The 15,054-nt window shown below is 32.1% G+C and overlaps 2 protein-coding genes across 2 annotated transcripts; one reads left to right on the top strand and one right to left on the bottom strand.

Moving 5' to 3' along the window:
- Positions 1-3,821: 3,821 nt before the first annotated feature.
- Positions 3,822-4,837, bottom strand: LOC114078334. The gene is made up of 3 exons (XM_027918959.1): positions 4,541-4,837; positions 4,294-4,449; positions 3,822-4,081 (listed from the first exon to the last, which is right to left on the bottom strand). The coding sequence occupies exons 1-3, from the start codon at positions 4,820-4,822 to the stop codon at positions 3,920-3,922; spliced, it is 600 nt and encodes a 199-aa protein (XP_027774760.1). The 5' UTR covers positions 4,823-4,837; the 3' UTR covers positions 3,822-3,919.
- Positions 4,838-8,409: 3,572 nt separating this feature from the next.
- LOC107029080 (acid phosphatase 1-like) lies at positions 8,410-14,064 on the top strand. Its single transcript, XM_015230383.2, has 3 exons — positions 8,410-8,983; positions 12,162-12,371; positions 13,668-14,064. The coding sequence occupies exons 1-3, from the start codon at positions 8,562-8,564 to the stop codon at positions 13,843-13,845; spliced, it is 810 nt and encodes a 269-aa protein (XP_015085869.1). The 5' UTR covers positions 8,410-8,561; the 3' UTR covers positions 13,846-14,064.
- The last annotated feature ends 990 nt before the right edge of the window (positions 14,065-15,054 follow it).

The following is a 15,054-nucleotide window of genomic DNA, read 5'->3' as shown; positions in this document are numbered from 1 at the left end:
GGACTGGGTCTTCTTCTTCAAGTCTTGATGCCTTGAACTTCCGGCATGGACTAGCTTTTTAGTTATTTTTGTTCTTAGACATTCTTAGTTTAGTAATTTGAGATAGATGTTCTTGTGATGATGACTTCCAGATTTTGGGGAATTAATAGATGTTGATTTGTTTTATTTAATGAGTTTAAGTCTTCCGCATTATTTTCTGTTAATATATGTTAAAATGATAAGGGTTAGATTGGTTGGTTCGCTCACATAGGAGGGAAACTGTGAGTGCCAGTCGCGGCCCCGGATTTGGGTCGTGACAGAAATTTAAATTTAACTTTAAAATTTGAATTTAAAATTTTCAAACTTTAAAAGTTTGAATTTAAAGTTTGAAAATTTAAATTTATAACTTTAAAGTTTGAAATTTAAATTTTTAAATTGCTTAATTATTATAATAAAAATTAGATTCAATTAAATTTTTTTTTTTTTAAATACCGGTTCGTCCCGGTTACCGGTCCGGTCCGGTCCGGTATACTACCGGTTCACTTCCGGACCGGGACGGAACATTACTAATTTTACCGGTTTCCCGGACCGGTCCGGTTCCGGTTCCGGAACTTTACCGGTACATACAGTACCGGTTCCGATAATTACCAGTCCGGTTCTCCCGGTTCCGGTACCACTGCCAGCCATAATTGTAACTTACTTTCATGTCCATTAATTCACGCTGCCCGCCAGTAAACCATCAGATCCACGTTGTTTCTTCTTCTTCTTCTTCTCCATTCCCTTTTCAGTCTTCTGCGCCTCCATTCCTTTCTTAATTCTTTTTCATCGAATTTTATCACTTTTATCATCGTCGATAATATATCATTATTGTCCATTTAAGCTAATCCTTTATTTACATTTCATTCTAATAGCATTAAGACCTTCCACTCATTGTCTTCATCTTCTTCACACTAGCAATCATTTATCACAATACAAAAAATAATAATGAAGTTTTACAAAAAATATAGTCAATTGTTTCACTGGAATATTATAAATGATAAAATTTTGCTTAAATAATTAAGATTTTAATTTTATTATCATAGAAAAATAAGAAAAAAAAACACGAGAAGAATTGAAGAGGGTGAGAGAGATGATGAACAGTTGCATCCTGCACAAGATGTTTCTTTTTTTTTATTTATTTATTAATTATTGTTATTATATTATCCATTAATTTAAGTGTAAGTGGAAAAGGAAAAAAAAAGTTAATTTTAATGTCTTTACGCGCTTAAAAGAGTGTGAATTACATCTTTTTTGCCAGGTCATCATTTGTGCTCAATAGGAATTATTTTTGAACAAATAAGGTGTTCAATAGGTACAACGATAAGTTAAAGTGTTTAAATGAAATATGCAAACAACTTTAGGGGACCGTATATGACTTAAGCCTAAATTATTTTTATGCATTGTTTTGATTTGATGCATTAAAAAATAGCATCCATTACATAAAAAATTAAATTAAAAAAATGTAAAAAAAGTTTTGAGGGGAAATTGAGTCTTTAATCATGCTAATGAAACTCATGGTATCAGCAATATACACCTTAATACACAATAGAGTATATAATTAATATTTTATTAAAAAAAAGTACCGAACAAAATACTAATAATACACAATATTAATGCATACATTATTTTTTCTAATACAAAAATCTACAACTTTCCTTATGATATCATTTAAATATATACTCTTTTCACATTCCAAACATTTATTTTTTTGAGTTTCTCCTGTTATGATATCATTTATCCATAACGTTTAGTTTATAATTTATATAATTAGTTGACACAAAGATATCAAATCACTCGATTTTTTTTTAATTACATAAATATCATAGTTTTATATAAAATTACAATCTATGCCTAATAAGTTTCTAATTACATTAATTCCTTAAAAATTGAAAAAAAAAACAGATATAATAATTGAAGCTCGGATACATTAAATATTGTCTCGTATATATTAATATGTAGCTCGGATACATTAAACACTAACTCGGATACATTAATATGTAGCTCCGATACATAATATTTAGCTTGGATACATTAATATGTAATTCTGATACATTAAATACCGGTTCAGATATATTAATATGCGTCTCAAATATATTAAAAAATAAATATTTTAAAGATTTTAAAAAGTAATAGAAGATAATAGAAATAAGCGAAACAAAAGATTTGTATTTTCCTAATTTATCTTTTTCTTTTCTTCCTTAATTAAAAAAACTGCCTATTCTACATAAAATCTTCTTTATTTGTTGCATTTTGCCCAATTTTAACAAAAATGCCCAAGTAAATTTATCTTGTTCCGGTTAGACAAATTTTCTTTTTTAATTTATATATATATAATTACTACTAAGAAAAAGGGAAGCCGTGCTTCGCACCGGTCCAATTATTATTTGAAATTCGTAATTTTTAATCGTGAATTTTAAAAATACAATAATATTTGTTTTTCTACTAAAATATTAATAATATAATATTAAAATTAAATCAAAAGAAATTTATGAATAAAAAGATTGAAAAATAATAAGCAAATGTATTTCTTAGTTAATAATACTAAAAGATGATATAATTTTGAACAGCTAAATTAAAAGTTTAAATTTAAATCCTAGGAATATATGTACCTATTTAGTATGACTTTTTTGAAAATTTAAATTTAGAAACGTGCATATAATATATGTATAAATTCTAAATATTTATATATTATTTTCATGTAAAACAGAATATGGAATAATTAACATAGAAATAAGTAATATATAAATAATTAAATCTTAATAATTGATGTTTATTTAAAATTACATAGTTAATATATCAAGGTTTTTGAATTTTTCTTTTCATATTTTATTCTCAACATTAATTACTTATTCTAAATTATTTTTCAAAATATACAATTGTATGTCAATTAATGTAAATATTGTGGTAAAATAGTTATATTAATTTAAAATTTAAAATGAAGAAATTACAAATATTGGTCCTCAAATGGAAGGCAAATGGACAATATTCAACTGGCCCAATGCTTTTTGCTATGTAATATATGTGTATAAGCAATACAAGTGCAAGTCAATAGAGAAGTGGGCCCCGTTTGCCATATTTGTGCCAAAGGAGATATCTATGTATACTAGATGGGGGAGGCCCGTGGCAAGCACGGGCCCAATAGTCAAAATATCAGTATTAATTTGTTGCAGAAGATGGATAATGTGATATGTTGTATATTATTAGAGATATTCAAAATATATGTACAATTGATATTGGACATCAAGATGATCTCTATTAACTAAGGTAATAAAATCAAAATATTTTTTTGACATATGAGATCAACATGTGATTGTAGAGGATGCTGCTGTTCATTTTCAGTTGCTGATCTTCTTCATCATTCCCAAAACTATAGCATAGGGAGTTGTTAGGGGTTCCTGAGAAAATTGTTAGTGTTAGTAAATTTAGAAAGTTTGAGCTGTTAATGATAAAAGTGAAATCGTTCGAAAAGTAACAACTCAACTTTTAGCATTGAGGTTGCTTAATGTTATGACTTTCTTGTTTGTACAAACATTTTTAGCAAGCCTCTCACACTATATGAAATCAAGAGGTTCTAAATTTGTTTTGTATGGATGCAGTGGAGGAGGACAAAAAGTAGTGATCCGAGAGGCTTCAAGTACTTATGAAAAGAAAAAACTAAAAGCAAGACAACACTTAACTATCTACCAATCTTCTACACGGATTAATAAGTTGAACCAAGTATAACAAAAAAGTTAACAACTTTGTGTCCCAAGTCAAACAAATTACCAGAAAATCACGAAAGGCAGCCTGAATTCGAAGAGCAGCCCATTCTTGTTTCACAACCTCCTCTTTCGACGAATAAAGAATGGATAGTGGTCCAATAAAATAAAAGCATCTACGTCAATTCATACCCATTAGACTTTCATTCAATTAACAATTTCATTGGAGGAAAAAGTGGAGATGTAAAGGACTGAGTAAATAAAATACGCAAACAGATACATACAGCAAACCAAATCAGCTCCTTTGTTGCGAGAGATTTTGTAAGGTCATGATTCTCCAGTGTTTCTTTGACTGTGCCTTGAAGCTTCACAGGATATGAGACGACGTTTTTCAAATGGTGAACCAAAAATTCAATATAATACTATAAACAATATATGCATTAATCTAATAGAGGCATTTACTTCAACTAGATAAATTAGAAGAAAAAAAATCAAACCATAGTTGTCTTATTAAACTTATCGAACATATGCCTGAGATCATACTTCAGGGGTTAATGTCTCAATTACTTTCTGATACCTGATTATGGTATGTAGTTGCAGACTCGAGGAACTTCCCATAATGATGAACTGCCACCTCTGTATATGGCTTGGCAGCAACACGAACTTTTTCAACATGTGGTTTTGCAGCAGCAGCAACATCATCAATGTATGGCTTGCTGAATTTCTTAATTCCCTGTCAGAAAACTTTACTCAGCACTATGTATTCATACATGCATGACAAAATCGGGAAAATGTTTTTTCTTAAACAGAGTTGGGAATGCTACCTGAACATGAGGAGTAGCTAGTTCTTGAACCTTGAGAATATGTGGAGTTATGGAACCTTTAGATGTCTTGTAAATTTCTAGAGCTCTTGTAGTTAGCAATTGTACATGTGGCTCAGCAGTAGTGGAAATCACCAACCACTTTTCCTTTGCAACTGGTATCCATTGCTTCAAACAGTAGAGCAGCACAATGAGAGTCAACGCATACCCCGACTTGATAGCTAAGACACTCGGGAAAACTAATACATATTGAATAATGTAAAACTCAGACAAATGAACCTCCATCAAAAAGAGACTATTGAATATCCTACACAATTTAACAGCCACCCTTATCACTATTTAGCCTCTTTGTATTTCTAAAGGAACTTTCTCCAGAAAGATCTTTTTTTGTGTGTGAGATAAACGTGATGTCCGGGCCCAGCTTTCTCGCACCTCAACTAATACCACGGGATACCTGCCACCTCCCACCAAGGCTATCTCCAGAAAGATCTCTTAATAATCTACTACCCTAGCAGACAAGGTTTTACCTCACAAGGAATGAGAAAACTTCGGCAGGTACATTAACACTTGTTTCTCTAAAGCAATAGGGATTTCAAACAAATATAGTAGTTCGTTGAGGTCAACTATCTTAGCACCTGAGATTTAGCCTCGCAAGAACAAATAGCTCAAGGATAGATTTGTATGATTACTTGTTCAGTACACAAATGGATTTAAAATCAATCTAGGTTCCATTTCGAGCGAATTTCTCAATTTTGAATAAGAAGTAAGGCAACAATATGTGCAAATACTCACATCCTTGCCAACTGCAGTTGGACTTGCCATAAAATATAGTTAAAACAACTATGGTCAACCCCAAACAAGTAGAAGTTGGCTATATGAATCCTCACAAATCATGTCGCATAGAAGGAGTTGATCCTGGTCGAGGTAAATGGATTTAGGAATTCATACCCTCTGACTTCGTTCGAGCTGAATTACATCCTCCCAAATACATCTATATCACATAAGCTTCTAGTTGGTAGTCCATTGTATTCTGTTTGTATTTCAAATCCCGTGATATTGTGTTAACAGATTTAGTTAGATTTAACAAGAAATCTCTTATTCCTAGTTAACCAAATAGTTTACATAATAAGTAAATGAATAATTTTCAAATTTGTTTCAAGCTTTTGCTCACTCTCTAATGTGCTAACAGATTTAGTCATATTTAATAAGACATCTCTTATTCCTAGACATATAGCCCTCAAATTACTATATTAGTAGCTGATTTTTTTCCCGAAAAGTTGGTACAACAAAAAGATGAACAATGAAAGCTTACCCTGAGTTTTTAGCCTTCGATATAATTGCTAATTTCATGGCAGCACCAAAAAATTCGACAACTCAAATTCTTGCTCAATGAATCACCTGAGAGTTGTAAAATTTATCAATTTTATTAGAGAACTACTAAATGAAAAATAATATCAAGAGGATAAACATCTACTCACCCTTAGTAGATAGTTCAACTTCATTAACATCTGTCAAGACAACCCAGCTGTTGAAACTGATCAATTTTCATAACAAATAAGTATTGCCTTCATTGGGGAATTTCGTCAAACACGTGACCACAACCATTATCTGCAAAAATATTATATTGGCCAAAAAATTTAGTATTTAAGAACTTGATAGTTGATACTACAAGATAATGAGAAAAAAATCATGCATGAGCAGAATAATCAATTAACAGAACATTTGCATATCCATAAAGTGAGGGATTCAATCTTTAACGCTGCCCTCCACTCTAATCTCTAGAGTAAGAACAACACTGGCAAACTTGGACTGAACTCGATTGTTTTGTCCCCAAAAATAAGCCAAACTTCATCTGCACGTTCAACTATTTCCTCTTCTTCACCTTTTGAGTTTTAACCCCAAAATAAATAGAAACACCATAACTATGTGCATCAAGGCTATTGAAAAAGTGAAAATTTTGGATGCACTATGTTCATCAAGGGTCCAAAGTCATCTATGTATTTATTTCTATTTTCGAACATGCATGAGTAAATTAGATACAATTGATGATACATACAGTAAAAATCCAGAGAAGAATGAATATATAAGAGTAGAAAAATCATAAGAAAAAAACTCACCGTAATACAACAGGTACGAAGAGGAATTCGAGGGCGAAACAGAGATTAAAGACGATATCAGAATTTGACAAACAGCAGAGCAAGCGTGAGAATAGATGTGGAGAACATTCTACTTTGTTGAAAGAAGGAAGAAGAAGAAAGTGGGAGAGAAGGGAGAGTAAAGCAAAAGCGTGAGAATAGTGCTACACGTGCTTCTGCATAAAGCAGTACACGTTATGCACTTTTGAAAGAAAAATAGATGATTTTACTATTTTAACCCTACTTTTACAACTCAATTTGATGTACAATTTACAATTCTTTTTGTACCACATTTTAATGCAGTGTTCGTCCTTGTAAACTGTCCTTTCTAAATAGGGGGAGATGTCTAAAGAAGACCAATAACATGTATATGTAGAGTACTTCTTGATTATCATGTGTTTTTTCAACGGCTATTTTTTGTTTCTTTTTTCTTCCTTTTAGATAATATGTTATTTACATTAAGTAGACGTTTGGCTATGTGATATCATATAATATCACAATATGGTATCGTGAGATGGATCAGAGTTTGGACATGTGATTTTAAGCTGATTCTATCTTATGATACGGTATCGTGAGATGTGATATCATATTCTCCAAAAACCATGATGTGGAATCATATGAGAATAACCATATTATGGTTTGAGTTATTTTAATACAAAAATTGATCCACAATTTTATATTTTGTTAAAATAATCCCACATTTATATCTACCAACCATTTATTTCACATGTAAATAAGATTTATAATCACATCATTACTTTTTAAAATTTATTATTCTCACCAGACATAAAATTTATTATTCTCACCCCAACATATAATCACTTTAACTCAAACTTCACGATTGTTGAGTAATAAAATCTTGAAGAGCCGTGAAAAGTGTTCCATATTCACTCAAATATATTGATGAAATAATTACTTAAGTGGAGAATAAATAACTTTATAATAATTTATTTAAACGATTTTATGATTTTTTGTTTATTTGATAATATTGAAATAAATAATTGGGGGTATTTTAATAGTTTTAGAACTTATGAGATTTTTATGTTTATGAGAAAATATACAACAACAAAATTTCATATTGCATATTCAAACAGATGTTCAATTTAATTTCATAATTTCATATCATAATACCATATTGCATGGTCAAAACGGGCCCTTAAGTTAAAAAAAAAATTGATTCCTTAATTTGTGTTACTTGAGATAAACTTCTTTTTCAAATTAGTTTCTCTATTTTTTTTCAGAAGAAAAGGATAAGGTCTATGGAGGGATTATATTTAGTTTTTTGTTATTGTAACGAGACAAGTTCTATTGTTAGAGCTGACTCAAATACACTGGAGTAGGAGTTATATTTTTAAAATATATATCATTGAGCTACACACTAACACTTAAAATTAGTGCAGATTTCTAAGTACTTGTATGTTATTCAATAAAATATTTGGCATTAATACACAAATGCGATGATAATTTGACTTTTAAGGAAAAATTATATTGATTTTCAATTTTGAGTTTACATAAACATATATATAAATTTCTATAAAATTAATATGATATAATATATTTAAAGATACAAATTGTTATATAGTGTGTCATATGTAACATATGTGTATATTTATTTAATTTTATACAAATTTAATTGTATACTTATATCAACTAAAGAAATTAAAAATCGTGTTTATATATTATGCCAAAATATTATAACGACGGAATGAGATTAAGAGAGTGGGATATATTATAATGACGGAATGTGATGGTGGAGGCAATGGGTGGGAAAGAAGATAATGAACTTGAAAATGTTAGCCTTTTAATTTTCACATACCATTTACATTTCCAATCTCTCTCCAGATTCACTTTCCATAGCTAAGCGACGCCATTAACAGGTTTCTGCTATAATGGCGTACGCTCATCAGAACTTCATTGCAGTTCTCTTCATCTCTTTCACCTTCATGTCTACCTCATTCTCTCAATCAATTCTCGGAATTTCCCCTCAATTGTTAGACCTTTTTGCCATCAATCGCGTCTTTCGCCACCGCAAAATTCCCAATGACGATGCTCTCTACTGTGATAGCTGGCGGTTCACTGTCGAGACTAATAACGCTGGTTTATGGTCTATGATCCCTCAAAGATGCATTTTCTTCGTTCAGGACTACACCACCGGGGATCGTTATTCTTCAGATTCAGCAGCAGTGGCTGACCTCTCACTCGCGTTTGCCAATACAGTTAACGTTTCAAATGATGGAATGGACGCTTGGGTCTTCGATATTGACGAAACGCTGCTCTCCAACTTGCCCTACTATGTGGAACATGGCTTCGGGTAATGATTACTTTCTTTCTAATTTGCTGAATTTTCTCTTTCATTACATACATTTGGTTACTCTGGACTGTTTATTATACAAAATGACAGTCTTGGATGATTCTTCCTCAAATCCTTTTGGTTAATAATTTTGAACAGTTGCTGTTTCTGAGTAATTTCTGCTTTTGCTTTACCGCAGTTGGTCTCATTTAGCTTGTTAAAAACTTGCTTATTTGGGGAATACATATATGACTTGGGGAAAGATAGCATTTACCATTAAGTCACGTCAATATCAGCTATATAGTAGTAACAATCAGGAATCCTGTAGTGACCATGTCATTAGATATAATTGGCGAGTTTAGGCGAAATTGCGATAGGCTACTGCATAAATACATAAAATTGGCCCTCAGTGAGATACTCATGTTTTATCACATTCTTTTGGTACTTGTAAATATTTGTGTGCATTGGATATCCAATTTGTTGGGCTTGCTTTAAAGATTACCTGGCTTGTGAAGAAGTAATAATTCCTTGTTCTCCCTTCAGGTCCCATCTTCATTTGCTTGGAAAAATTTATTTACTTGTTGATCTACATGTTTTCATTATGCCATGTTGAAGTAGATCGTTAGGTCATAGATGTACCAAAATATACAAAACATCCTTTTATTTTTGTGGTGATGATGAATCTAGCAACTCTTGGTTAAGCATCCGCTTGTACTTAACAAATTACAAGTATCCTGTAAAAGTTCTGTGTGTATGCATATCTGAATCTAACCGTAACAAACTAGTGATAAAACTTGGATCTCACTCCATCGTCATGTTAACCTTTGTTTATCAAGCCATGATGCAACAAGCACCCGCAACATACTCAAGAAAATACTCAAAAGGAACAGTCTATTGGTTTCTATGCAATCACTAGTTATAGACTCTCAAATTTACAGTTTTCTTTTATGAGTAAAATCCTCAGCCACAGTTCTGTCATTGTCATTCAAACAGTTTGAGCAGTCCTATTTTGTAGCTTCATGCAGTAGCTTTTCTTATTAACTATTTCTTTGCTTAGGCAAGCTTGATAGGGCTTCAAGGTGAAAATTACATTCCATTGATGCAATCAGCAAACTTATAGAGTTATAGTTGCAGTCCCTTGAAGCTATCCTAGCAAAGTTTCATCTTGTTGAAAGCAACAGTAGTGAACTTATATCCTAATTATGTTCTTTAATAGAAGCACGGAGATTTGACTTTCTATTGTTTTTATTTCTATTTGAATTTTCCTAAATCCTATAATAAGAATATAATTTGATTAGTTTAGTGTTTTTTTTACTCTGAACCTAAAACGATAATGGTTTGAAAAAGTGGCCTGAAAGCCTAAGCTTCTCTCTATGTTGAAAATAGACTAGTTTTATCAAGGATCAAGGTGTAATTTGCATTTGGTTAAAGTGTGACATGCTTGAAGTTTCCAAGGATTATATCTTACTTCAACTCGTTTTCTGTACCTGGCACTTCTCCTAGTTTCTATTTTGTTGAAAGCTTTAGGAGTACTCCATTATGCCTCTTTGACAAATCAATCATAGGATGGAAGAGTGTTCATCACACGAGGTAAACTTTTAAAAGCAATCTTGGGACAGCTAGTTAAGCCCGGAAAACTTGGTATACTTCTTAAGCAAGAAGTATATAGTACAATTTGTGTAAGTTGTTGAGGATTACTTAATGCTCTTGTAAATATTCCAATTTCGTAAATATTTATACAAAACCCAGATTTCGAGCCAAAGTTATGCTGAAATTGTAACCCCTTTGTTTCAATGTTCATAAGGCAGTTTCCCATTTGAGCTTGAGTTACATGTGATACTGCTATCCGAGAGGATTCTAGTTTATTTAGTGTAGTTTGGTTGACACAGGAGGGCAAACTTCAATGTTCTGATTTAAAATAGATCGCACTTTGTGGATTTTTACTTGTTTGTTGGCATTCTGATCATACATTCAATAATGTCTATGGGAACTGTTTCGGTGGTTTGGGCAGGTACTGAATAATTCAGTGATGGAAGAATTTGTTACCTGCTGAAGCAGTTATAAGTTTGTTTTCCTTTAAGACTTAACCTTTAAACTATTATGCTTTAGAAGTAAGATTTCATACAGTCTGATGTGGGATTTACACTGGGTATGTTGTTGTCGTAATCTCGAAATTAAATTGAAGAAGTTATATGGTACTACCACAAAATTTCTATAATTCAACAACAGAAAGGATCCGTTGTTTTAGCCATTCATTTTCAAACAGATGTGTATGGTAAAACTGGGAATGGGATTGGTACTTACCAGAAAAACTGTAGCTTTGTTTTACTGCTTCTCGTTTTGTTATTTGACTTATCTGCATTCTTGATTCTGAGTATTGGAGAAATTGAGGGTGAAGAATATTGTCAAATCAAAGAATGGGTTAAGTATTCCCCTGATTTATTAAAAAAAGAACAGAAGAAAGTGTGCCTCTGGTAGACTTTTAATGCTTTAGTATTCAAAGTCTAGTAGACACTGTTGCTAAAAGATTGTCTCAAATGTACTCAATCCCTGAAATTATGTGCAACATTGTCTGGGTGTCTCACTTCACTTGGATTGCATTCCACAAGATAATTGAAGTGTGTACTTTGTCGCACTTGAATTGCATTCCACAAGGTAATTAAAATGTGTACCTTGTCGCGCATGAGCTAAGTCTTGAAGAAGGAAGTACTAAACAATAAATACATAGATTATATGCTAATTGTGAAGAAAAACTTATAAATGAATATTTATTGATTCTAAGAAATTTATTATGGGAAACTAGTCAAAAGTTCCAAGTAAAAACTTAAAATTGCATCTCTGCACAAACAAAATTCTTAAAATGATCTCTAAACATTTTTGTAGTGTATTTCACTTAACTTAGGTTTTTTAATTTCTTTGTCCATGTAATTGTTGTTTTTTGTTAATAGTTATTTCTCTTTTTGGTATTAGACATAATTTTTTAAGTCTTCTAATTTGCACTTTTTTCTTCATTAAAACTCGTGCTTAATTGTTCTTTTCAGCTTAAAGCTCATGTAGACATTACTTTTCTGCACTTTCGCTTTGACAACACTAGCTGAAGATCAACTTGACCGTCAAATGTGTTTTCTCTGTGATTCTTTTTATTCTTTGTTGTTGCTGTGTTGTTCTATGGTTGATCACATTTTGCTGCTGTATGCAGATCGCAGATCTTCGATGAAATCGCCTTTGACAAATGGGTGAATGAAGCTAATGCTCCTGCTATACCTGCAAGTTTAAAACTGTACAAGGAGCTACAACAACGAGGATTTACTATATTCTTGTTGACTGGTCGGATTGAAAATCAAAGGAACAAGACAGAAAGGAATATGGTGCATGCTGGATACAGCAATTGGGAACGGCTTATTTTGAGGTATTCAAACAATTGTTTTTCTTTGAGAAGGCAAGGTAATTTTATCGATGAACCAGCACTAAGGGTGTGCTTCTCAAACTGTATAAGATTGCCATAATAAACAAAACCCAAAAGCATGCCCCAACTAATCTTGTAATGATTCTAAAAGTAAAATCCATTCAACCTCATCTACTCCAAAAACAAAACAAAAATATACAATTAGCCTTCATCTTGTGAATGAATTTGGCACCGTCTTCAAAACACCTCTAATTTCTCTCATATACAAGCAGGTATAGTTCCACTGTAGTAGCTTCCTATTTACTTTTCTGGTCCAGCATCTCAACAAGTCACTTATTGTTTCTCGCATAATCCAATGCATACTGGTTATATTTTAGAAAAGTTGCCACAGTTGTAACTTGGTAATGCAAAAATAAATGACAGATGGTTTGTACTTGTCTCCTACAAAGAAGACATTTGCTATATAATGCAAAACTCTGTTTTGTAAATTCTCTGGTGAGAGACAGGCTACTTTGCTGACTATCCATGTGAAATAAGCTACCTTTTGGTTTGGATCTCCAAATTTGTAGTCATGGCCAATGTTTTGTCAGATTTTCTACCTTTATTAGCTTCCTGTAACAAGAACTTAGTGTTAGAACTTCTTTGCAGTTAGGGTTCCATAATAGGCTATCATCAGTATTGGATAGTTGCTAGTAAGTGTTTAGAAGATCGGAAATTCCAACAAACCTAATCACCTCCCAGTCACTGAAATTCCTTCTAAAGTAATTATCTGAATACCATTAAGTTTGCTATCAGCTAAAGAAGATAGTTGTTTACTGCCAAAATAAAGAAATCTGGAAACAACTCCTTCAAAGAGCCATTACCAGCCCAGTTATCCAAACAAAATGAGATTTTCCTTACATTGCCTACTTTAAAACCAGTCAGCCTTGAAAAAAAGGCTATTGTGATCTGATACCCTTCATGTTCATACGCCAAAAGATGTTCGAACTTATCTGGTACACCAATAACAATCAACATCATACTTTTTCTTGATAAACAAACACATAAAGCTTTCACTTATGTATTCAACCTCCATAGGCACTTCGTCAATAAGCTCATATTATGATGTCTGAGGTTTCTAACCACAACATGTAGTATATCTTGAATGAAGGACCTACATTAAAAAAAAAAAGAGAAGATGCCTGATGTTTTTAATTCCCAAATCACCGCATTTCTTACCATTAATCAGAGTACTCCATTTTACCAAATTGTAAGTTTTCTTCACCTTAAAACTGTGGCTGAACCTTTGTGATGTAACAGGGGACCTTCCGATAAAGGTAAACTGGCAACCCAATACAAATCTGAGAAAAGAAAGGAGTTAGAAGATGAAGGTTATAGGATTCGGGGAAACTCTGGAGATCAGTGGAGTGACTTGACGGGTTTTTCTGTAGCAGAGAGGTCCTTTAAACTTCCAAATCCCATGTACTATATTGCATGATATTAGAGTGGTCTAAAAAGTGTATGGTGTTCTTTGACAATTGATGTTGCAATTCTGTGCTACTATTGAACTTTGTGTATAACATTATTCTAAACATATTTCAGAAAATGTGGATGCCTTGTTCAAATGGAACTGGTCTCTTACATTTCTTAAATAATTGTAAGACCCCATGGATTTTAAGATTTTTCATTTGGTGCGTCAATTTAACTTTCTTTGAAGAGATGAATGAAAATATTACTACAATTAGCTTAACTATTTCCTGCGGGAATTGACGCAGCTGTAGAATCACTGTTTTGGCTAACAAGTAGCTGTTTACATTCCCGGTCTAAATCATTCGGCGTCAAATTGTATAAGACTTTAGTGATTAATCCAGATGCAAGAGTAGTAAAACAATCTCTTTATAGAAATAACTAGTTTGTGTAGGCATAAATGGGGAGAAATTATAGTCTTTTTTTTTAATCTTTATTGAGATTTGAACCTCAGACCTTATGATTTACAAACCATTTTATTAACAACTAGATCACATTTTTGAATGCTTGGATAGCCCCATATCGCGCTAGTGTATACAGGGGAGCAGTGAAACAGAGTAAATTATCACTGTTCTCCATTTAATTGTAAATATTGTTGAATACTAAGCAATATAGTTTTTGAAAATGAATCCACCACAAAAGAATTTATTGAAAGAAAAGGAACCACCATATGGTCTATCTTTAAATAAACCTAAGTGTATAGGGCGAAAAAGACCTTGAGTAAATGGAAGAATGATACATGACGAAAATGACCGGTTACCTCGATTTGGTAAGAAGCGTTGAACTACATTTTCGAGATGTTAGTCCTTACTTTCACAAGATTTAGTCAAAATTAGTTCAACTAAGTAGTTAGTAGTTAGTTGATTAGCTAAAGGTAGATTTGAGATCTTGTTCCAATAGACATTACTCAATCATGTTAAATGCTTCAATTTTGACCTTTGTGTCATTATACTTTAAATGCTTCAATTTTGACCTTTGTGTCATTATACTTCGAAACTTTCATAATTGTTTATGAAAAACTTTTATTTGAAGACTTATTTTTTTTATCATGATGAATTTATTGTAAATTATGCATTTAGCTCATGTATAGATGTATGTTCATGTTTCATGTCATGTTATGGGTACGCTCGGCCATCAATAACATCAAATGTCGGCCACGTCTAGAGTATGGCTCGACATG

Source organism: Solanum pennellii, chromosome 8 (assembly GCF_001406875.1).
Source record: "Solanum pennellii chromosome 8, SPENNV200".
NCBI lineage: Eukaryota > Viridiplantae > Streptophyta > Magnoliopsida > Solanales > Solanaceae > Solanum > Solanum pennellii.
Note: the sequence above shows the minus strand (reverse complement) of the source record. Positions and strands in the feature narration are given on the sequence as shown.

Excerpts from the sequence above, each read along its gene's own strand:
- LOC114078334 (XM_027918959.1), bottom strand. The coding sequence starts at position 4,822 with ATGGAGGTTCATTTGTCTGAGTTTTACATTATTCAATATGTATTAGTT. Across the intron at positions 4,450-4,540 it reads TAGCTACTCCTCATGTTCAG|GGAATTAAGAAATTCAGCAA; the intron begins GTAGCATTCCCA and ends GTTTTCTGACAG. Across the intron at positions 4,082-4,293 it reads CAACTACATACCATAATCAG|CTTCAAGGCACAGTCAAAGA; the intron begins GTATCAGAAAGT and ends TATCCTGTGAAG.
- LOC107029080 (XM_015230383.2), top strand. The coding sequence starts at position 8,562 with ATGGCGTACGCTCATCAGAACTTCATTGCAGTTCTCTTCATCTCTTTC. Across the intron at positions 8,984-12,161 it reads TATGTGGAACATGGCTTCGG|ATCGCAGATCTTCGATGAAA; the intron begins GTAATGATTACT and ends TGCTGTATGCAG. Across the intron at positions 12,372-13,667 it reads TGGGAACGGCTTATTTTGAG|GGGACCTTCCGATAAAGGTA; the intron begins GTATTCAAACAA and ends GTGATGTAACAG.